Source organism: Sinohyriopsis cumingii, chromosome 1, assembly GCF_028554795.1.
Source record: "Sinohyriopsis cumingii isolate HCF-2022 chromosome 1, ASM2855479v2, whole genome shotgun sequence".
Lineage (NCBI taxonomy): Eukaryota > Metazoa > Mollusca > Bivalvia > Unionida > Unionidae > Sinohyriopsis > Sinohyriopsis cumingii.
The window spans coordinates 54542851-54568986 of record NC_142961.1 but is presented as its reverse complement, the minus strand read 5'-3'; the positions used below and the strand labels follow the sequence as shown (position 1 = coordinate 54568986).

At 35.3% G+C, this 26136-nt stretch overlaps 1 protein-coding gene across 3 annotated transcripts in view; it reads left to right on the top strand.

Moving 5' to 3' along the window:
- LOC149806892 (uncharacterized) overlaps positions 1-26136 on the top strand; it is a 227810-nt gene that overhangs the window by 131104 nt on the left and 70570 nt on the right. For all 3 annotated transcript variants that reach the window (XR_016421237.1, XM_089959185.1, XM_089959176.1), the window contains one exon: positions 10225-10281. Coding sequence is in view for 2 of the 3 variants with exons in the window: in XM_089959185.1 (XP_089815311.1) it covers positions 10225-10281 (57 nt within the window). In the remaining variant the exon portion in view is untranslated. The remainder of the gene's footprint in view (positions 1-10224; positions 10282-26136) is intronic.

Below are 26136 nucleotides of genomic sequence, written 5' to 3'. Positions count from 1 at the left end.
TTTTATTTAACCATTCACCCTTAAAGTGCTTGTAGTGATATAAGTGATGCCAGTAGAGTTATCATAGAACCTGATGCGACATCTGCTTTTAAGGTAGGCAACTATTTACACATCTGGGTTCTTCAGCTTGACATGAATAGTTGTTAAACTAAATTTGTTTGGCACATTCTGCCTTGGAACAAGCATTGTGTTGTAGTTTGAATCTTACATCAAGGAAGTAATACAAATTCATATTCAAAATACGGGCTATCTAGAAAACCCAAATGGCTGATGCCCAGCATGGTTCATCTTCAGGTGATGATTTCATTCAGCAGATACTGGTTGATGATAGTGATGATGACAATAATTTTTAAAGTTATGAAGTATATCTGATTATTGGAACTCGAAAAGTGTTAATGGTAATACCAGTGAGTGATTTTGAACCTGAAAATGGTGTTAATATGAGTCTGATATACATGCTGTATGGACAAAATTAGAAAGCACGCCATCAAATGCACAAAGTCTAATTAAAATACATACAATTTAAAAGGAGAATGCAATTTTCATTTCTTAAAAATACAGCCCTGTGGGATCATGTGCTATAAAACTAAATATATCCCCATCAGGGTTAAGGTAAACTGAATCCATAAGAAAGAAAAGATAAGATACAAATTCTTTATTTCAGACTGCATGGTCAGTACATCTAAATTAAAATATACATATAAAAAAAGCATTTTAATCCTAATAGATCATAGATATTGTATGTACAAAGTTACAATGGACCGTGTCTGGTATTGATAAGAATGAAATTATATCAGACATTTAAAGAGTAATTTGTCCCATCTTATAATATACTCATCTATCTATATGTTAAATAACAAAGGGGAAAGAATACCTCCCTGCATCACCCCATTGATTACATGGAAAGCATTGGTTATCACTCTTCCCCAACACATGTAGTAGAACTGTTTACCAGTTAACTAAAGTATAAACTATATAGACAGGTTTTTGAATGACAAGCAACCTTTTATATAGTGTCCATTGATTGACCCTATCAAATGCCTTACTAGCATCTAAAAAACATGCAAATGCCAGGCTGCCATGTTCTACATACCATAATAGTTAATAGTTTCCTTAAAGGCATAGAGACATAAATCTGTTGAATACTGGTTTTTAAAATCAAACTGATTATCGGAGATTGTGACTTCACATCATTGTAATACAGCAGTCACATTCATAAAGGTCACCCCTGACCAGTGGCCACCCACTTTTTATGGCCAGAATCCCCTGGCACCGACAAGTTTGTGTTTAAAAGTACCTCACAAGAAAGGCCACCCCTTTAATGCAACCAGCAGCCACCATATTAGTTCAAAACTGTACAATAGGCATCAGAAAGGCCCAGTATGGAAAAGGCCAGGGTTAAAAAGGCATGGTCCAGAAAGGCCAATAACAGGTCAGAAAGAACCAGGATGGGAAAGGCCTGAGTTAAAAATATAATAATAATAGTAATAATAATAATAATAATTTTACAATTGGGTCCTTGTTTTTAAAAAAGCCTCTATTCACTTTTTATTTTCTTCTTTAGAACTGTACCTGCAGTTTATCCAGAGGGTTTTCAAAGCCATATTAGCAATTGGTAGTTAAAATCATTTACTCTACCTTCTTCCAAATGCTTTCTTATCTTGTTTTCATTGTTGCATTAATGACAACTTTTATGCAATACCCATATGTATTCACTTATTAGTCACTGTCATTTTTTTTCTTCATATATTGTTAAAATATTAAGAAGCAAAAAATGAAGCAATGGTCAATGAGGGTTAACACCAAGACTCAAGATAACTACTGATAGCAAACAAGCAGACCTGTGCAGATCATACAGATTACAGTACCGGTATCAGGAAAGAATCAGCGATCACATTTTACCTTTCACACTTCCTTTACCTGTTTTCTGTCTCAGAAATAATTAATATGTAAAAACTTTGATAATCAAAATTGGGACATGAACACAAGTCTCTGCCATCAAAATTCTTTCTCGTGCCTCCAGTCTCAACTGAGCTTCATGTGTCATGCAATTTTAATAGCTTTTGTAGTGATTACTGAGGCACTCCTGACTGAATTATCACATGTGATTATCGGTAAGCTTCAGATATCAGTTATCAGTTTGAAACCAGTAACTCCAGATGCATTCTTTATTTAAAAATAATGATCAACATTTTTTTTAATTCTAATAATAGGAAATCTGATTCTGGTAAGCAGCTAAAACAGAACACATTTTCACTGATTGCAGCAAATTCACCATCTGATGTTTCACCATTGTTTAGCCCGATGATATAGCAACATGTGCCTTTGTTGCCATTGTCAGTGCTTCTGTGTGTTCATCTTATTTTTTACTCACACATAGATAGTTTTCTCACGATAATATTAAGAATACCAGCAATGCCAACAGCAAAAGCCAATCCGATTCCAACTGCGGGTGCTATCACATGTCACCTATAACGTACTGATTAAAGTCATCATTCCAGTGACTAGCACGGACACCACATACACAACGTTATTGATGATGATGACATGTCTCCAATATCACTGCTGTTTTGTCATATGCTTATTGGTGATTTTTTTTCTGCAATGACTGGCACTCACATACTTGATTATATCTGTAAGATTGTGTGTGATTCATTGTTCCTATATAAGTATTAAGTAACACCATTGATATCAGTCATATCATTGTTCCAGATTTTTTCGCTGATGCTGATTGTAGCTTTTTCATCTGACCAGGTGTCAGGGTAAAAGTGACATGCTGATATGACATTATATACAATATCATGAATGATTCAATTATATGTCTTCCACAGTTGCATCAACGACCAACATTGGGGGCCCCAAGTGGCAGAGTGGTCTAAAGCGCTCACCATTATGGACCATTGCCATCTCACCTCTGTCTGTGTCGGTTTGAGTCTTGGGTTCACACAATGTGGGTATGTGAGAAAGCTTGCCAGTAGTTTATTGTGGGTCAATGGTTCTTTCTGGGGTTTTCCCAGGTTCTTCCTCCACCATTTATACTGACTGCCATGTATAGCCGATCTTGTGTTGGAAAATGGCATTAATCCCTTCAACAACAACAGTGACCAATATTCATCCACAAATACCTTCAAGCTGCATTGTCTTGTCTGATAATATCACAGCAATTACTCTGTAATCAGTAACATCAGCTGGCAGTGTACCTACGCGAGCTCAAAATGTATGTCAGTGACAGATTGTCTAAACAAATCCAAGTGTTCCAGTGAGAAATAATAGGATATAATGTGTAATCCCACTGAGGTATCTGCAAACAAGAATCAACACTCTGATCACATCCCATAAATGTCAGCAAATGGTGATATGTATGTGTGACATGATTGTTCTCAAAATCCAGTAACACGTCTTCAGATAGTTCTTGATGTCCATGTATCCACAGAGAAAGTTCATTAACCCCAAGTGGATCAAACACCGTTGTGGTTCTTATCTGAGAATTCTGTCATCTGGCATCCTGAAATGCTACAAATACATGTCATGATGTTGAAACTCACTGCTGTGATGCAATCTGCCATGCAAATGTACCAACAGGTGTGCTTTTAATCAAGTTCATGATCATCATCAGCCATGACGATGTTGATTTGCCACCACTCTCCATGAATGATAGCAACTGTTATTCCTCAGCAAGTGATGGTGTCACAGTGCCAGATTTTTCAGCTTCACTGCAGCACCACATTTGCAGCTTGATTAGCACCTTCAGCATGCCAGATAGCTTCGTCATAAATGCCACATCGAACTAGTGTAACTCTATGTTTTACCCCAAAGGTAACTTTTCTAACAGTTCTGTAGAAACTAAAGATTTGTGACAGCAGAATCGCATAGCTAAATCTCCCTTGATTTTTACATGCTGCGGATCCAAAGTTGAAATTCACGTTGGCATTGACAAGTACATCCTTGACATGTGCATCAGGCCTTTGACTGAGTTATAGTCGGTTATTGGCTTTATCCATAGCAATGTCAACATTATCATGACATACCTCAAACTTCTCAGCCATTGATAATATAGTGTGCAATGTCGAATAACGCCATAACATCATATTTAATGAAACCACCTAGTTGATTGCTGTATGGATTACTGTCAGCTTTAGCTTGAACTTCAGTGAATACCAAGGTGGGCAAGAAATATCTGGATGTATCTTGAACTTGCAGTTCGATTAGTCTCTGTTGGTTTGGTTCTCATGCTTCATAAGAATAATCTTGATAATCATGCACAGACTCAATTTTGAGTACATGTACTGGTGTGTCCATGTCAGATGCAGGATCAGATAGATACACACTGGAACATTTTATTATATTTACTGATGTCTCACACAAGATAAATTAATGGAACGATCACTGGTGGGTCAGCGACAAGTATCAGACAAACCACTACGCGCTTCCAGGTTTGCAGTTATATTTCAGTTTCTTCACTTGCTAATTCTTTCAACCATTCATTTGCAATCTTTGATGTATTATTTTACAGACACTTGCTGGCATCACATCAGTGCTGAGCAGATTTACTAGCTGTGGTTTTACTGACCAACTCATGTCAGAGAATGCAGTATGTCTTTGGTTTGGGGACAGTTTACATCCATAACCTGGCCATTATATATTCTGTTAACCACAGATCAGTTAGTCAGTCAGTTCATTCATTCAACCTGTTGTTGATTAAATTAAGCAGCTTTAGCTCAAAATCATGTTTGCATTGCCCTACCAAATGTTCTGCCTTCTTATTAGCATATCAGTCAGCAAAAACTCGGACATACAAGGAGTGCAGGAGTAATTTTTGAAACATCTTTCAGCTGGCTGCAAGTCCAATCAGTCATTGGTCCACATGAATCACAGATAAACAATATTTAGTTAACAGTTACGAGATCAATTGCTTGAATACCAATGCATACCTAGACACAAATATGCGATCACACAATGCACTAGCAGACCTGGTCCTGTGCATTTAAGAGTAATCAGTAGAACAAATAATATTGACCCTGATCTGCTGGTACATCATGCAATGGCAGATCAGGGTCTATGTTGTTTGCAGTTTAATTGCATTTATAAGTGAGTGTCTATGTTAGTTATAGAAATGGATTTTGACAAAATAAACAATCAAATTTATTGTTTTAAAAGCTCTTGCAGCCATTATATTCCCAGTTTGCAGAAAGTCATATTGCTGATTGCTTTTATGCTTTAAACAACTTTTGATTCCTATTGACAGTGAAGGTAAATGTGAATAGTTGATTATTGCATTGATCAGGTGTTGATGTTAACATGATACATAATTAGTTCTGAGGATTGCTGTATGCATAGCCCATTGATTGGAAAATCTGTTTTAATGCATCAAAACATATGAATGTTTAATGTGTAAAATGAACAGAAACTAAATTTTAGGTTTTAGCAAAATCAGTTCATTAGTATTTTAGTTACAGTAGATTAATGTTGTTGTATTGTATCCAGTATTATCTTCTTAGTGGATATTTTGTGTTCACTGTAAGGTAGCGCAAAAATTAAACATGACAATTACAGAACTCACTTATTAAAATGCTACCAGTGGGAGTAATGCAGTAGTATACCACCTCATAGTGAAAACACTTCATAATGATGTACATTATACATATCATTTTACCTACAAAATGGCCTAAGACTTCATGTTATATTGAAGAGGGTATAGTACCATCATCGCCTCAATTTTTATTAGCTTGGAAATGTTCCATAATTCTCTCATAATAAACCCAATATACATAATCATACTCAATTCTTATGTGACCGGTCTCATCATTCAAGACAGAAATAGAAAATTTTAAGCATTTTGATGGAATTTTTATTTAGAGTTTTTATTTAAAGCCAGGTTCCCGTGTGTCTTGTACAAGGGTCATGTAGTGTAATGTAGGATGGTATAGTGAACTGTGTAAGCTCACAAGTGCATTTACTTCACGCTCCTTTTTCTGTGTTTGCTGAAAAATAATTAGGAAGTAATTGTTCATGGATATTAAAGAGACTGATAATCAATACTGACTTTTAAAAGTCCTAACCTATTCCAACTTTATTAAAAGTTTTACAAACTTTTATTTTAGGAAAGCTTTAACCAGTCTGAAGCCTTCTCCACTGTCAGATCCAGAATGGATTTAGGAGTCAGTGGTGGCTGTGGTAGTGGGTGATGATTAAGTCTAACTCCCTTTCTCTTCATTTTAATTTTGGCTACTTTAATTTAAAAACAAAAAGTTACTCTTTTGAAACAAAACAAACAACCACATTTTCAAAATCAAACCCTCATGTAAGACTATCATTGATGAACTTCTCCTTCCCCCAATCCAACTTTAAACAATTCTTCAATGTTGTACCTTTGGGATTATCATGGGATTATCATGGGAGAAATTTTCTATAATCCACCACAAGCAGATCTATTTCTCAGTCAGTTCTTAAACTGAATAGCTTTTGCTCTGCATTTCATCCTTTTCAATAATTTCATTAGAACTAATTTGCTGAATGTGAATGGTGTTAAAAGTTAAAGATTTAGAAAACTGGAGGATAAAAAGTTGTTGTTGTTGTTGTGGGTTTAACGCCATTTTTCAGCACGATAGGCTATACATGGCGGCCAATATTAATGGTGGAGGAAGAACCCGGAAAACCCCGGAAAGAACCACCGACCCACGAGAAGCTACTGGCAAGCTTTCTCACATACCCACATTGGCTGAATCTTAGGCTCGAACCGCCGCAGACAGAGGTGAGATGGCAGTGATCCGTAACGAAGAGCGCTTTAGACCACTCGGCCACTCGGGGCCCCGGATAAAAAGTTACACATCACATGTGTATCCATTTCATAATAAACATGTTGTCTTTGTTATTTTTAATAATGTTAATTAGTGCATAAAATCTCTGAACATCAAGTCTCTTTTACAGTACTTTGATAGAACTGTTGCAAAATTTCAAGTTGGTATATTTTTTCTTGAATCTGATCTTGGCACCCAGAGATGAATTAAACTGTTGATATGGACTAGTGGAATGGCGGTTGAACACACTGTAAAGCTCCATAACCCTACTACCCTTCCTCTTATAATGAATATTATCATAAATGCCCTTCAATTGGTCACATTTTTTTATCATCATTGATACATAAAAAAATTCACTTTATCTTTATTCTTGGCTTGTGTGAATCAATTAAAATGTGATTTACCTTTAAAAAAACCTAAACTTTAGTGTTTTGAAATCAGTATCAGGACCCAGCCTTATGGAACCATCTCTCAGTGTCAGGTTCCCTCAATAAAAAGTAATTTGTATGGATTCTATAAACAGCATTATAAAGAGGGTGCACATTAACAATTTAATCTGATGAAAAGTTTTAACCTTGGTAATATTCTCTGATAACAGAAGAACCATGGAATCCATACTCTTTGGTGGGAACACTAACAAACATTTGGACAAAAAGTTCATTTGAACAGCTATTTGTTATACAGTGTACTGAATCCACATATTCATAATACAGACCATATGTACTCACTTATAAGCCCAGCTAAAAAACTGCACCTGCCTAAATGTAATATTGCATAATGTGCCAGCAGTTCTAGATCTATGCAGTTTGTTAGGTATAATGAGCTGAACAAACAACATGACAGGTCAGGTTCTATGTTGTTTGTAGTTGGAATCAACTTATAAGCGAGTATATATGTTATATATTATTGAAGTTAAGATAATAGATTTTCTTGTTAACTATAATTATGAAAGAGACATTTTCCCAATGTGAAAAAATTAAGTCGCTTATCAAATATTTATCATACATGAATAAATTTGGTGACATTACCTGACATAATGATTCCATATTGACATCATTGATTCAGCTTCCAGCATGCTTAATAATTCTAATATATAACAAAGACAAATTTTAATGTAAAAATCAATTAAACATTATATCAGTGCTTTTGAAGCCTCTGTTCCCTCCTATTAGTTTTTATTATTTTTTTTTAAACTGCATTTTGTCTCACCATGTCACAAGATATGACCCTACATCTTCCATGTGTCCATGATCCGTTCATCAAAAATTGTTTCTTAACACTATGGAGTCCAATTTTCTGATGTGATTTCATTTAGACTTGATATATGGGTTTATGTCATCAGAAAGAGAAAAGTTAAATATTGTGCAAGATCCTTGCATATTAATAAGGTGATCTTGCATCAGATTGGCTGACCTTGTTACCATTTTTGAAGCCATATTTCTTTTTATGATCTTGATTAAAACTTTAAATACATCCTTATATCATTATTATCTTGTTATGTTTGATAATGAGATAGATACATGCATAATTAAGTGATCTTGTATCTGATTGCAGGAAGCCTTATTTCTGCTCTGAACAAATTTGGATTGTATGCTTCGATCATAAAAATCTTTGACGAGTTTGATAATGAGTGAGATGCACACATATTTTCAGACTGGACTGAATTTGTTACCACTCTGGAAGCCATATTTTTATATTGATCAAACTTGAAATACAGGCATATATCATCAAGATCTTGTATGAGTTCAGCAAGATCTATGCATATTACAGAGGTGCTGGTGTATCTAATTGGCACAGCCTGTTTCCACGTGGCCTACTGTGATTATAGGACAGTATGGCACATTGCACTCCTAAAATGGCCTATGGAAAATGAGTATGATCCATGCATATTAATGAGGTGATTTTGTATATGATTGACTAAGCTTTTTGCCACTTGATATACTGTATTACTGATCCAGTTTTAGTCTGACTTGGTAAATAGGCTAATATTGTCAAGATTAATGATGTTTATTATGAGTGACAACCATGCATATTTATGTTATCGTTCATTGGAATGAGTTTTTTCCCACTGTAGAGACTGTATTTTTATTTGAATTGATCCAAATTTGTATAAAGGCATATGTCATCTTGATTTTCATTAAGTTATTTTTTGAGTGAAATTTATGTATAGAAATGAGACTTTGCATCTGATTTGCTGAGTTTGTCAACAGAATGGTAACTATATTTCTAATCAGATTTTGACCTTATTTGTTAAATAGTCTTATATTAACGAGGTGCTGGATAAGTTTTATTATGACCAAGATTTATGCATAGTAATGAGGCATTGTTTTGTCTGTATGGCTAAGCTTGTTACCACTTTGCAGGATGAATTTCAATTGTATATTGGTACACCTTCATAAATAACCTTATATTATCATTTTCATAGATTGGTTCTGTATTAAACAAGATGTGCAGATATTAATGAGAGTATCTGATTGGTTGAGTTTATTACCTCTCTAGATCTAGAGACCATATTTCTCATACAGTTAATGAATGTATTTATATCATCAAGCTCTAGGATGATTTTGTTGATGACCAAGAGTCAGAGTATATGTATTATGCCTTTATCTTTGGAAAGAATTTTTATCAGTATGTTGTAAAATAGTTCAAATCAACATGATATAAAGTTTGTTAGATAGTTTACATGTGTTGTTTCCTTATAATGTTACACAAGTCTGCTTAGTGAAATGGTGAGCTGTTTAGCTATGGTCGCCAAATGAGTGATATCAGGGTCATGTCAGAGACATCCCTGTGTCTCTACTTAAATTAATGGATCAGTAACACGGGGCAGCTGAGTACTGTGATTGCTGGTTAAGGTATGAGTAAGCGTGATTGCAGGCCAAATACATGTCTCCTGTCATGTTCCAACACCTTCATTATTTCACAATCATATGAAACTTCAAAATCTAAATTAGCCATAACTTAAAATTTTGTCATCAAATATTTTGTGAAATTTTCAGTATATTGGTGATAAAAACTTTGATTTGTACATAAATTGTTTTGCAAATGAGATGGCATGGCAACAGTATCTGATCTCAGGTAATTCACACATCCACTATTTTGAACCATTTCCTCAGGACTATTCCACCTCTGCTATCCTCACTCTTTGGTGTCTCTATGCCAAACAATTCTACCATCCTCTCTTTCCAAATATCACGAAGGTGAAAAGTTCAGCCAGACTGGGAGCTGAACCTGGAATCTCCTGAATTCTAGTTTGGTGAACCTGATTCATACAAAACCAACATTCATAGCTGGTTCCTGCAACATATTTATTGCAATATTCTTTCAACTATGTATAGGGTTCCTCTCACTATTTTCTGTGCTTTAAGATTTCTTTACTTTTTTAATGAAATAATGATAATATGGATTATTGTCTTTCTCTGTGTAGGTCATCTGTTGTGGATTACAAGAGGACAATGAGCTGGCACAGCAAGTTCTTGCACAGGTTGGTAATGTTAGTGCAGTAAATATAATTTTTTCTGAACTGTCCAGAGACATCTATTCAGTAGTGTGAATAAAGTCCAGGGACATGGATACTTCGCATGAGAGAGCAGTTTTGATAAATGAGAAATGAGTGGACTTATATTACATGTGTAAATATATTTTTTGTCCATCTCATTATATCTATACAAAAGAGATGGCCATAAAACTTCTAATTTTCCTGCCCTTTTCAGCTCATTTTTAGCTCTACAGGTCATAGACCAGGAAAGCTTATGGCTGGCTTGTTGTCTGTCATCTGCCATCAACTGTCCATAGTCTGTAGCCCTTAACCATTGATCTGTAAGCATATGTTTATTATTACTACTTCTTGTAAACTATTTGGAGCATTGCTGTCAGATTTTTACACACACATTCATCCCAGTCTTATTGGTCCTAAAGAAAATGGAGCCATTTATACAGTCATTATTGGCCACCATAGCGGCTATGTTGAAAATCTTGTTCTCACTACTCCTCCTGGATAGACACTCATATCAACAGGAGGTTTTCGCTGGAAGACTTTTATGATGTTGAGTTGGTCCTGAGTGAAAATGATGCCAGTATGACATTCAATTTGGCTACCATGGCAGCCATCTTGAAAATCTTGTTTTTGGTGCTCTTCCAGAATGGAAAGTAATATTAGCATGGGGTTTTCACCAAAAGACTTCATATAATAATAATAATAAGCTGGTTGATTACCCTTTATGATAGAAAGAAGTGGACTTCTTTTCAGAAGATACAGTATTTTGTTTAAGTCAATAAATGGTACATCCATGTAATCATGTACATTTTGTGCAAGATATACAAGTTTAATGAGTGCCCCTTGGCCGTTTCATAGGCTCACTCTTATGAACCATTTGAGACATCTGAAAATAACATTCTGAAACATGTTATGACTCTATGGTCTTAAACTAAGTAACAAAAACAAAGAAAAAAATGAGTAAGTTTAGCAAAATCATCAAATAATTTATTTCTCTAAGCTATAAAATGAAAATTATAGTATTGTGAATTAAATACCAAATATTCCTGAAGTCCGAAAGTACAGTGTGTTCTGAATGAATTCCTGGTCTTGAGTTTGCCAACCATCTTTATGTATCACAATGATATAATTCAGAATGTTCTTGAATAAATTGACAATAATCCCAAAATAGTGTTTTAGTCCAAAATGTCAATGAGCACTTTATAAATCCAATGAATAATTTAAATAAACGATTCCTCTCAATTATATCTGAACAGAAAAGAAAATTATTCCAGACTGATATTAAAAGAAGGAATGAATAATCTTGTTGACACCAACCTTATATACAACACTACTTGACCTATGTCTCAATAGGTCTTTTTGAAAAAAAACCTCAATCTAATCTTAACTGAAAATTATCCCAAACTGTAAACAAATTCATTTTTAGAATCTACTAAGGTCATAATCAAGGCTAGTCTTGAACTTAAACCCAAGTAAATACCCATTTATAACTTACAAACAAGACATAAGGCAGGTATGTACCAAACCTCTACCCTTAATCATGCATAAAGGTCAAGCACAAAAAATAAATACAAATAACACCTCCCCTCATAAAGAAAAGGAAAGATTTATGCAATGAATTTCTTTTACATATTAATCAAATATTCACATGATACTACATTAATAAAAATTACATAGGTAGATGCCTTATGAGTGTCACAAAATATAAATAAAGCAATATGGTACTTTCTATACACATGAAAGAAGATCTGAAATCAGATTATCTTTTCCATTGATTAGTCTAATGCCAATGTTGTATTCGTGCAACATCAAATTCCATTTTAACAATCTCTGATTTTTGTTTTACAATTTGCTATTGAAAGTATGGAGGTTATGATCATTGAATACAATAATCAAGAAGGTGTGTGTGTGATTTGGATTTTTAACGTAGCTTTAACAATTTTTCAGGCATATCGCTACAATGTCTGCAGTGTGTCAGTTTAAAGTGATGTCTAGCACTGGGGCATCATGCCGCAGACATGTAGCATGATGTCTCATCCAGTCACATTATCCTGACACCAGGCCGACCAGTCCTAACAGTAACCTCGTAATGCTGAGTGCCAAGCGAGGCAGCTGTTAGTACCATTTTTGCAAGTCTTTGGTATGACTCGACTGGAGATCAAAACCCATGACCTCCTGCATCCGAGGCAGACGCCCTAACCACTAGGCCACCGGAGCAGTAAATCAAGAAGGAGATAAAATAATATGTGCTTCAAAGTTTTGCAAAGCCAAACATTCCTTCTTAATTGTGGAATAATTTCTCTGGTGCTTGTTAGTTTTTTTTTAAAGGGAAATAGCACACTGGATGATCCATACCATTTTTGTCTTCTTGAATCAATACCCCACCAATACCTACATCAAAATCATCAACAGACATTTTAAATAACTGACTGAACCTGGGTCTGAAAGATCTGGTGTGCTCTTAAGTATGTCCTTTAATTTATCAAAAAGCCATCTTAAAATATTAGTCAGACCAATGAAACTTGGTTTAATTACACAAAAAAATATTGGTCAGGAGTTAAACAATGATGGAAATTTTTTAGTGAAATCGCCAATAATATTCAACCATACCCCAAAATTGCATCAGTTGCTTTTTATTGATAGGTCCTGGGAATAACTTCTACAGGTGTAACTTGACTGTGTCCCACAATATGTCCTAAAAATGTAACACAAGCATGGTGAAACTCACTTTTACCTAAATTATCAAATTTGCATCACTGACTCAATCTAAGAATTTCTGAATGGTTTTCAGGTGATCTCTCCAGTTATCATTGTAGATGATGACCATAATAATGAATGCATCAGTTATCCAGACCAGATGTTATCATTTTCTTTAAATGCTGGAATTTGACTTAAATGTGAGTTGATCATATAAGCTACTCATTTCAAGTCAAATTCAGAGGTGCAATTTATCTATAGAAGTGACATTTCAAGCAGTATTTATCACAGTTCTCTCATTTAAAAAGTAACATGTCAAGAAGTATTTAATATCAACACTGAACACTCTGAAGAACAAAATGAGACTTCAAAAAATGCATTTCCATTTTGTTCCAGACAAGCAAACAACATGAAATGAAAATGATAAATGCAAACCCTAAATGCATTTCTGAGACCATAAATGAAGAAAAAACCCAAACTGGACTGATACCACTCACCTGTTGATTGACATAATAAAGCTTATGAAATCCAATCAAGACTATACTGAAAAAATGTTTGGAGTACCTAGCTGCCACATCAGCCTATGTATTTCTGTTCAATAAAAAAACTGGGTTGGCTGGTGAGAATTAGATCGCTTTTTTATTCATTTTTCGTCATCAATTTTATTCCTTTCAGAAAAAGTCTTTGTCAGTATTACTCAAAAGTCCTTGTCAGTGTTGTTCAGAATGCCCTGTCAGTGTTACTGAAACGTCCATGTCAGTATTACTCAAAATGCCCTGTCAGTGTTACTGAAAATTCATTGCCAGTATTACTCAGAATGCCCTGTCAGTGTTACTGAAAATTCATTGCCAGTATTACTCAAAATGCCCTGTCAGTGTTACTGAAAAGTCCTTGTCAGTGTTACTCAAAATGCCCTGTCAGTGTTACTGAAAAGTCCTTGTCATTATTACTCAAAATGCCCTGTCAGTGTTACTGAAAAGTCCTTGTCAGTATTACTGAACATGTTATACAGCTGTTAGATATGCATTCACTGTATAATTACTTCAATAATTTTCATCTGATGTAAATTGCTGTAAATTTAATCCTGCCACAATTAGTGAACAAATAACAAAGGTAACTATTACTGAATCATGCTTTCAAGTCCATGACCAGTAGGCACATTAAAAATTATTGCAAGAAATAGTAGAAGTCTTGAGAAATAGTAAGAGTTGAGTGTGATGTCAAGTACTGTTATATATGAATGAAAAGAAGAATAACACTGTTTCAACATTCTGAAAATTCATTTTTTATGGATGGATAATTTCCAGGGTCAGCATACAGAAAATTGTATCTCAACTGGATATTTAATTAATAATGATAATTAAATCTGTAATTGTTTCAAAAGGAAGGTAAACAGGGTCATTGTTCTTTATTCAAAAATAAAATACAAAATAAAAACTTTAAATAATCTGTATTTAAAGGAATTTAACATATCAAATGCCATAAAATAATGCATATATATGTTATCACATAAAAACAACAAATATTTAAGAAATTTTAATATGGCTTCAGATTGTTTTGTTGGGCAGTGAGAGGTCGTTGATGTCAGTAACACTAATAATACCTGGTTTGGTTGTGATGAGTCCAGTTTAAGCTATTATGCATGTAAGAAAAAATTAAGCAAATTAATTTCCAAGACTACATACACTATTGTTTTCCACATGTTCCAGGTTAGTTTTATATTTATTTTATCCATTCAGAATGTTACCTATTATATTCCTATTGTATATTTTTGTTTTGCCTACATTTAATTCCTAAGATGTATTATCATTCTAATTTAAATACTTTGCTTTATTAAAATATACTACTCGTATTTTTTCAAAATTATTTTTGACAATCTATAAGGTGTGACCATTTCTTCTTTTTAACTACTGAGGGTTGAAACCATATCTGATATTTTGGAGTTTTAAGAGTTTCAAATGGCAGCTGTGACATCCAGAATGGATTAAAGATCAGGGCCATCTTCATTTAGGACAAATAGGAAACCATTAAAAAGCTTTTGGTGAAAATCTCAGGTTGACATGACCATTAGTTAAGGATCACCAAGATTTTCAATATGTCAATTATGGCAGCAATGTTTGAGGTGAGATCAGCACCTTTTTCATTCCAAAACAACAAGATATCATAATTAGTCTTCTACTGAAAACTCCATATCAATATGACTTTCTATTTAGGAGGAGTAGCAGTATCAAGATTTCAAGATGGCTGCCATGGTGGCCATATTGAATATCAGACGGGCACCAATTCCATTTAGTACAAATCAGACATTATAAGAAATCTACTGGTGGCAATCCAATATTGATATGGTTTTTCATCTTGGAGGAGTAGTAATAAGATTTTCAAGACAGCCATCATATTGGCCATTTTGGATTAGAAGAATTTTTTAAGACCAACCAGTCACCATATTCGTATGTGTTTCTTCATCTCCTTGTTTTGGAAATGAGAACAATTAGACTTTTTTTCAGCTGTCTTGCTCCACTGTTTTTGAACAAACCACCATCACGTGATACTCGCCAGTCAACCCGTTTATGCTACGATGGACCCTCATTAATTGCTTTAAATGATCACTGGAAATTCGATAGGTGGCAACCTGATTATTCTTGGAGATTTCAGCTTTCACTTTGACTGTCCCGGAAACTCAAATACATCAAAACTCATAGATTCCATTAATGTTTTCAACCTCAAACAGTCAGTTAACCAACCCACCCATAAACATGGTCACATTTTAGACTGGATTCTTCATGGACCTGATGATAACATTCTACGGTCCTCCCTGGTATCCCATGATCTTGCATCAGATCACCTCTGCATTATATGCCATCTTGACGTATCAGTCCCTAACCCTCCACCTTTATCTGCTACTAAGAGAAACCTCGGTAAGATAAATAGAACCAAACTAATGCACGACATCCAAACTAACCTAACAACTTGCTTACCTCCTACTGCAGAACAACTCGATAACTGTCTGCGTTCATTGCTTGACAAACATGCCCCAGCTACCAAGTGCAGAGTATCAATTCAAAAGTGTTCTCCATGGTATAGCAGTGTTAGGGACCAGCTTCGCACTGCTAAAAGAGACCGCCGTAAAGCTGAGAGGCTCAGGCTTTCCACCAGACTCACTATTCATAAGCAAATCTATGAAGTCGCTAAGAAGAATGTCACAGATATAGTCCATGCAGCGAAATCAGCCCACTACACTACTAAGATCATGGAAAGTTCCAGCTGCAAAGAGCTCTTCGAGATTACTAACAAGCTAATATCAAGGAACAAATCAACACCACTTCCAACTACCTTCTCTCCAGTCGACCTTCCGTACATGTTTGCAAATTTCTTCCGTGACCAATTACAAACCATTAGAGATAAGCTTGACACCACAATTTCAATTGACTCATCATCACCATACAGTTGGGATACAGAATTTGAGCAGCAACCATTAGCACCATTTGAACCTGTCTTTATGGATTTCGTACATACAATCCTGATGAAGAGTGCACCAAAGTCATTTGAACTTGATCCAATTCCAACATCACTGCTGCTTGAGTGCTTAGATCCAGTATTGCTTTCACTAACTGACGTTATTAATACCTCTCTCTCATCTGGGGAATTCCCATCATTTTTCAAAACTGCCATTGTAAAGCCTCTGCTGAAGAAACCAACACTAGACCATAACAATTTAAAGAACTACCGCCCAGTTTCTAATCTCCCATTCATATAAAAAAAATCGTAGAAAAGTTTGTTCTATCCCAGCTTGTATCTCATCTAAATTCAAACAGTCTTTTTAGCAATGTACAATCTGCATATCGCCCTTGCCACAGTACTGAAACTACTCTTCTAAAAGTAGTTAATGACATTCTCTCTGCGTTGGATGGCGAAAAGATTACAGTCCTCACCCTCCTTGATTTGTCTGCAGCATTTGACACAATAGACCATGATATATTACTTCACCATCTCCAGCATGTATTTGGCATTCATGATACAGCCTTACTGTGGTTCAAGTCCTACTTGGTCAACAGGACACAAATTGTATCTGCAAATGGAATACACTCCACCCCAGTTGATCTATGTTGTGGTGTTCCACAGGGGTCTGTTCTTGGACCTGTTCTCTTCATTATGTACACTCAGTTGCTCTCAAGTGTCATAGATCATCATCCAGTGTCTCACCAATTGTATGCTGATGACACCCAAATATACAAATCTAGCCACCCAACTGAAGTTGATGCTACCATCCAAGGTGTAGAGAGGTGCATTTCTGATGTGAAATCATGGATGACATGTAACAAGTTGCAGATGAATGATGATAAAACTGAGGCCATTCTGATCACAACACAAAGACTTTCTCATTCACATCCTTTACCTCAAACAATAAATATCAGCAATGCCAACATTAAATTCACACAATCAGCACAAAACCTAGGTGTTACTCTGGACAGTACTCTCACATTGCAGCAACATGTCATCAACATATGCAAGGCTGCATATCTTGAGCTGAGACACATCAGCTCAGTTTGCAAATATCTTTCAGTTGATGCCACTAAAACACTTGTGTGTTCATTAATACTTTCAAGACTGGACTATTGTAACTCAATTCTGTCTGGTTCATCTCAATATCTACTCCAGAAAGTTCAAAAAGTTCAAAACACAGCTGCTCAGATCATACTTAGAGTACCACAATCAGAGCACACCTCCCCGCTGTTCTGTACCCTTCACTGGCTATCCATTCGATCCAGAATCAAACACAAAATTTGTTCTCTGTACTACGTTTCACTGTCAGACTCTAGTCCAACATACCTGTCCGACCTCACCCATGTGTACACACCAGCAAGATACTTACACTCCTCTTCTGACAATCGTATACTCATTATTCCCACTATGAAAACAAAGTCATATGGACAGCGATCTTTTGCATACCAGGGCCCAGCAACGTGGAATGAATTGTCCACTGAACTTAGACGCAAAGACACAGTGATCACATTCAAGAGGGCTCTCAAAACTCACTTATTTCGACTGCAAGAACAAATAGATTAGCTGGCTTCTGCAAGAAAATAACTATTCTGCATGCAAAATGTTTTTGTTTCTTTATGGTTTGTTTGTGATATTGCAGGTATAATTGGACTAAATAAATAAATACTCTAACATTCATAATGATTAATAATAATATTAGCATTTCACTGAGACTCAGCCACACATTATTCCTCCAGATGGAATATGTTTACTGTTCTTTCCATGTTTCAAAAATTATGCTCAGAAGTGAATTTGTATGAACAGAGAACCAGTCTCAAAATCACATAGTGTACTAGCGTCATCTAGTGACAGATCACGTGTACTAGCGTCATCTAGTGACAGATCACATGGATTGGCAAGTTCCTTCATATTGTAATTTCATTTAAGCAGCAGCATTAATGAAATAAGGTTAAATTCTTAATAATCTTAAGAATTTTAACTTGCACTAGAATTACAGTATTAATTTGATGCATTTTCATTGATCGATTAGTAATTTAAAATACTTTTTAATGTTACTAGTGCATGACTTTTAACTACAGCATCCCATCACTAAAGTAAATTATCATAAAGACCCTTGCAATTAATGAATCTCAGACTCTGCCCACCTGTTAGTGAAAATTAATATGCAAAATTTTGAATTTCAGTAGACTGCTGTCAGATATTTTTTACTAGCAATGTGCAAGTGATTACACTTTACAAAATTAAAGTTACAGTCATGGGAATTCCAGTTTGATATTCAGATACCTGGATAATTGTATGCAGATTTGTAATAAGTACAAATTCAAATAGACCTAGCATAAACAATTCAGTATTCCTGAAATGTTGGGCATTTACTCATGTAACTTCATTTATGTTGGAAGAGAAAGTTAGACTTTATACCCATTGTTTTACATAGGTGTCAACTTGTACGGTTTGCCCGCAGTTTGTACAGTTTTTTTCCTTTTTCATCAGTGTACAGCCATGCAACCATTTTGTACAGTTTTTTTCATACAAAATTGTAATTTAAAAAAATTTTATTTTTTTCATTTTGTGTGCATCCGGGGCTCTGGGCATAATTTTCTTTTTAGAATGAGAATTCATTGTGACTAGGGTGGCCTGAAACAACCAATCAAATCATACTCAAAACCACACTTTTCCTTTGATAATGAAACAAGTTTCATTCATGGTTCAACTCCTATGTGTGAAGATCTTGAAGATGTTAATCACTCTGAAATTTGACGCTCACTTGGACTTCTAATATTTACCAACTACCTGTGTAGTAAGTATGTTTTCTTATTTTATACATTATTATTTTATTATTTATACTTATTACTATCAAATGATAAAAGTTTGCATCAATTTTCATACTTTACATAGTGTGGCAGTCATGTTGGTGTAACCGTAATTCTTCCGACTTTTCTCTGTGGAGATAAAGTCGATTTATTTAAAAATTGAAAACTGTATATGTAAAAAATAAATACTCTACTGATTTTAGAACTAGCATTTTATCGAGCTGTCATCGATTTGAATTAAGTTCATCAGATACATAATGCATACAGGAAGATGCATTGCCATAATGACGGACTTTGTACAGATAATGAGTGATGTCATTCTCATGGCTTGAAAACATGTAACACTACCAATTTATATCAAGTTTGTGACCAAAATCGGCACACCATATAGCAAATTCATAGCTTTTCAAACACCAGATACACAATTTAATAGAAACGATTAACAGCTTACGAAGTGTAAACTTCTGGACTGCTATCTTTTCATTTTTTTTATTTCTAGATTTCAATTTTTGGAGAGCTCCTGGCCTAATATCATTGGGTTTATGGGGGAAAATATAAATTCGTAACATATTTGTAATCAGGAGATCTTCCTATATCACATGTCAGATCTAAAAATTTTTAATTATTTTTATTACCTTCATCTAGTTGAAATATTCCATCCATCAAGTGGCTAAGTCTAAGTCAAAGAAACGCAAGTCATGACAAGTTTCAGGCTGATTGGATTAAAGTCTTCCCTTTCATTGTAGATGTATCCAAGATCTTCACATGCTTTTTGTAAAAATATGCAGTAAAGACATTAAAGTGGTGGTATCGAGCATATATGATCTGGAGGAACACTTCAGGACAAAACTGCATGAAAGAAATTTTGAAATGAAGAAGGCAGCATCATTCAAAAGCTTCTTTGCTTAGCCAAAGCAGGAAGATGATAGTGTTATAAGTAAAAAGAATGAAATAAAGTTTCAGAAATTTAATTAATTATGTAAATATGTGTGAAAATACTTTGTGTATAGCATTTGTTGTTTTGAAACTGTTGAGCTTATATAATACATTTTTTCGTGTAAGGTTTTTGTGGTCTTTGTTAGGTTTTTATTGGTCTGGCATACAGGTTTTCATCTCAAAGGGTTGACACCTATGATTGGTCTGGCATACAGGTTTTCATCTCAAAGGGTTGACACCTATGATTGGTCTGGCATACAGGTTTTCATCTCAAAGGGTTGACACCTATGATTGGTCTGGCATACAGGTTTTCATCTCAAAGGGTTGACACCTATGATTGGTCTGGCATACAGGTTTTCATCTCAAAGGGTTGACACCTATGGTTATAATAAGTAGTAAGATATGGTTGTTTATCTGGTGATTCATTATTTGTTGTTGATGATGAAAGTTTGTTCTAATGTGTTACTATGTTGCTATGCAAGTGTTTTTATTCATAATGAAGTGTTTGTTCTAATGGATGAGTCTGTCACTATGCAAGTGATTTTGTTCATAATGAAATGTCTGTTCGAAAATGGGTTGCTCTGTTTCTGTGCAAGTACTAAATGGGTTCAAACTGAGGGGATAGTTACATTCGTAATAGTAACTGGGAAACCATTGTAATTTTAAGTAGCTGCCACAGTAAAGAAGACACTGTTTCAGATCTATTAAAAAATAAATCTGTCTGCATCTATAATTTGAATCTCTAATTAGAATAAGTGGCTCCCAATGTGCTGATAGAACTCCCATCACTCTAGATATGGCTTCTGTAAAACTGGTTAACATGATGATACAACATTCCTTATTGCAGATACATGTAGCAAGAAATACACAGGATGTAAATTTCATTCTAAAACTTTGGAAGTGTATTTTATTAAATAACTTCAGAACTTGCTGTACTTTGATTGTTTTAATTTCCACCTTCTGTCATTAATAAAACATTATAGCACCTTTATTTTTTCGTGCAAGGGTGTTATGAAGTTCCAGTGGCTCACCCGACATTTTAATTCAAGTATAATTAATCAGAGCTTGCAGTTTTACTCCAGTGTGCATTACTAATCATGGATAAATATCTATTTTTATGTGTCCATCTCTTTGGACATCCAGCTACATTTTACCCCAATACCCATTTTTGGTGGTCCATATTTGCACCCCGCATAAACATTTGGAGACTACATGTAATGGAAGCAAAAGTAATTTTGTCCAAAATGTGTACAAGATTTTAGCTCTACAGATCGTAGATGAAAGAGTTTAAGGGATGACCTGTTGTCCATTACCCATAATCCTTCCATCTGTTTGCACAAGCATGTTATCACCACTCTGCCTAAAACTACTTGGACGATTGCTGTGAAGCTATACACTAATTGGTCCACAATGAAAATAGTGCTGCTCAGACATACAGTATGGCTAGCACGTCAGCCATCTTCAAAATCTTATCACTACACCTCCAGAATGGATGGTCATATATTAAAACAGGATTTTCACTATAATACTTCTTATGAGGTCCATCTTGGCCTAAATAAAAAAAAGTGCCAATATGACCACCACCGAGGCAACCTTGAAAATTTTGTTTTTGTTACTCATGAATGGAAAGCCTATCAACATGGGGTTTTCACCAAAAGACTCCTTACAAGATCTAGTTGGTCCTAAATGAAAATGGTTGTTGTAGGGTTTAATGCCATTTTTCAGCACATGATAGGCTATACATGGCAGCCAGTATTAATGGTGGAGGAAGCCTTGAGTTGGTCTTATGTTTTCATGGCATCTAGGATTTCAGTAGTAATCCAGTTTGGTTGGATTTCAAACTTTACTGAGGTTCAGGGACTACATCCATAAAAATGTTCACTGCGTCACTGGTTACAGGTTTTCCGACACAGTACTTTTCATAGGGTAAGGCCAAAGTAGATCCGTAACTCAGGATAAATCATCACGATTATTGTAGCAAGCAGTAACCATGTCATGCTCATTTCATTCTACCCACATGAATCTCTTGTGTTTTGCCGCTGTATCCACACTGTACGTGGTATGTCACATCACTGAGTCATTTAACAACTTGAAATGGCCTCTTCCACCAAGAAAGCAGTTTAACTGACAGTCCTGTTTTTCTCTGTGGAGTGTAAACCCAAACCATATCACCTGGTTTGAACTGTTCCTGTTCAGTCAACTGTTGTAGAATCTCTTCTGGCATAACATACTTTGGTTTAGATGGTTTATTTTGAGAATATGCATCAGGTGGCTGTCCAAATTGAATATCGAGTGAAACAGTCGCTACCGTACCCAGCATCAAGAAGTTTTGAGTGAAATTTGTAGACTTTTGGACAGCTGTGCGATACGCCATTGTTAAATATGGCAAGTGTTCATCCCAGTTGTCCTGATGTTCATTTACATATGGAGAAAGCATCACAGCATGCAATCTGTTGAACCTTTCAGCCATTCCATTGCTCTGTGGGTGGTAAGCAGCTGTCTTTGTCTTTTCATATCCAATAATCTGCACATTTCTTGGAAAATTTCAGATTCAAATTGTGTCCCTTTAACTGAATGATTTTGGCAGGGCATGCGAAATCTGCAGAGTAGCTCTTCAACAAGTACACTGGCTACAGCTTGATTAGGCAATGCAAATGTCTCTGTCCATTTAGTAAAATAGTCTCCAGTTACTAGAATTTATTAATTTCCAAATAAAGTTTCTGGTACTGGTCCCATACTGTCCAATGTTATTTTATCCATTGGACTTACTGACTTGCAGAGTTGCATCGTGGCTCTTCTCTTCTTGCCGGGAGACTTTTTCCTTGCACATACTTCACATCATTCCCTAACATCATGCTGTAGTCGAACCCAATAATATCCCTGCCTAATTTTATTAAAAGGTTTTTGAAATCCCTAGTTGGCCTCCAGTTTTACCATTATGAGAAAATTTTAATACACTTTTCCAGAGTTCATAGGGGACAATTGCTTTACGATGTCTCGCTTTACTATCACATGTTTGATATTGCCGACACAAAAGTCCATTGTGAAACTCAAGTTAGTCCTATTAAGCCCATAAACTTTTGACTTCATTGCTTGGGCCTGATACCTTATTCCAGTATGGTCTTACGCCACCAGTCACCCACTGTCTAACTATGGATAGGTCATTATCGCTGCACTGAGGTTCCAGCAGCTTTGATCCGGTATCTGCGATGTATACATACCATTGCTATGATTTTTGAAACATAACATACTCAGAGCAACTGTTTGTAGCACATTTTTCTTGTTGTTTCCAATGTTTTCAAAATTTGTTTGACTCCCGCACTGTAGGCATGGCTTTATTGATAATGCATCCACATTTCTGTGACTCAAGCCTGGTCGGTGTAAGATTTCAAAGTCTTACTGAGCTAAAACCTCAAGCCATCTGGCCAGTTGACCTTCTGGGTTCTTTAACATCATGTGCCAATGCAATGTAATGTGATCAGTCCAAATTAGAAATCATTTCCATACAAGTATGGCTTTAAATGTTTCACACAGTACACTATAGCAAAATAATTTTTTCTGTGTCACACAGTTGGATCATTCTGATTTTAACAGTGATTTACTTCCATATGCCATGACTTTTTCACGACCCTGGTGAACCTGGGAAATTACTGCACCTATTCCGTTTTCACTAGCATCAGTATCCAAAATGAATTGTTTTGTCATGTCAGGGTATGTGAGTATTAGTTCTCTTGTTGACTAAGGATTTCAGGTACTTCTCCGCATACCTTAGTCCGTTTAAACACTCTTCTTCTGTCAATTTATGTAAACAACTTAAGCAATTGAAAAGTCTTTTATGAATCTCATATAGTAACACCAAATGGATTGTATCTAGTCAACCCAAAAACTCAACACATCCTTCCAAAATTGAATGAGATTAAATTAATGTTAAGCAAGCTAAGTCAGTCAGTATTCTGGGTCTCTGCAAAGCCTTTCTCTCTGATGATTTGGCTCTCCAAATACAGGTTCAGCTTTGAAAGAAAAGATAGGGAATCCGCGGTGGGATGGGGGTATTCTCTGTTTAGACTGTTTCATTAGTTATAACAGAACTGTCAGCCTATAGACTATTGGGGTGGAGAGTATCTGGATCAAAGTAACCCTTGTCCATTCCAAGCCTATACTCTTATGTTCAGTTTACAGGCCAACTAGTTGTACAGATGATTGGATTGATAGATATGAGGTGCAAATTCAGAAAGCCTTACTAAAGGAAGATTTAGAAAGTATCATTTTAAGTGATTTTAACATTAACTACATAAAAAATCCACAATTAACATGGATAAGTAACTTTGAAACTTACAATTGTACCCAATTAATTAACACCCCAACATGAGTAACAGATAAATGCGCTAGTATCATCAATAATGTTTATACTAATAAATCTGACAACATAAGTGAATTAATGTGCTGGTGTATGCATTGAGTTATGATTATCCTGTCTGTGTAACTAGACATGTTCCCAGATTATCTAAAAATGGTCAACACATTGAAATACAATATAGGGACTTTAAACAGTCTGATGAGGAAATGTTCTTAAGTGATTTAATTTGCAAACCCTTCCAATCAGTCTGCAATATAGCTGATGTCAACACTGTCTTAGACAAAAAGTGGTATCAGATGTTCAATGCAGCCTTAGACAAGCATGCCCCAATTAAACAAAAAAAGGGTTTAACACCAAATTACATCCAAGTCGATTACCCCTGAGATCAGTGAGGTAGGCACCTAAGAGACAATTTCCAAAAGAAAAAAAGACATGAAAAGCTAATAGAAAGTGGAGGAATAAAGCTAAGCATGTGAGAGATAAGGCAAAGGGATATACTATAAACAGGCTTTTGATGAAAGTAAAGTAAAAAATATTGCAAAAGCATCTATTAGAGCTGAACTCACCCAAGAACAGTTGTTTTCTATCTAGACTTAAGCAGACTGATCATCATATAGCAACATTTGTAAAGGACATTGTGGAAATGTTCAATAAATTCTTCACAAGCATGCCCAGTAACAGTACTCAGTACCAAACTAACATCCCAGTTGGTGCCCAGTAACAGTACTCAGTACCAAACTAACATCCCAGTTGGTGCCCAGTAACAGTACTCAGTACCAAACTAAAATCCCAGTTGAACTTGATGCTCTTCTATTACTTATAAGCATGCCCAGTAACAGTACTCAGTACCAAACTAACATCTCAATTGAACTTGATGCTCTTCTATTACTTATAAGCATGCCCAGTAACAGTACTCAGTACCAAACTAACATCCCAATTGAACTTGATGCTCTTCTATTACTTATAAGCATGCCCAGTAACAGTACTCAGTACCAAACTAACATCTCAATTGAACTTGATGCTCTTCTATTACTTATAAGCATGCCCAGTAACAGTACTCAGTACCAAACTAACATCCCAATTGAACTTGATGCTCTTCTATTACTTATAAGCATGCCCAGTAACAGTACTCAGTACCAAACTAACATCTCAATTGAACTTGATGCTCTTCTATTACTTATAAGCATGCCCAGTAACAGTACTCAGTACCAAACTAACATCTCAATTGAACTTGATGATCTTCTATTATTTATAAGCATGCCCAGTAATAGTACTCAGTACCAAACTAACATCTCAATTGAACTTGATGCTCTTCTATTACTTATAAGCATGCCCAGTAACAGTACTCAGTACCAAACTAATATCTCAATTGAACTTGATGCTCTTCTATTACTTATAAGCATGCCCAGTAACAGTACTCAGTACCAAACTAACATCCCAATTGAACTTGATGCTCTTCTATTATTTATAAGACCAAAAATTCTTGTGTGCTTTTTTTAATAAATTATTTAAAGGTAGATCATTTACATAGATAAGACAGAG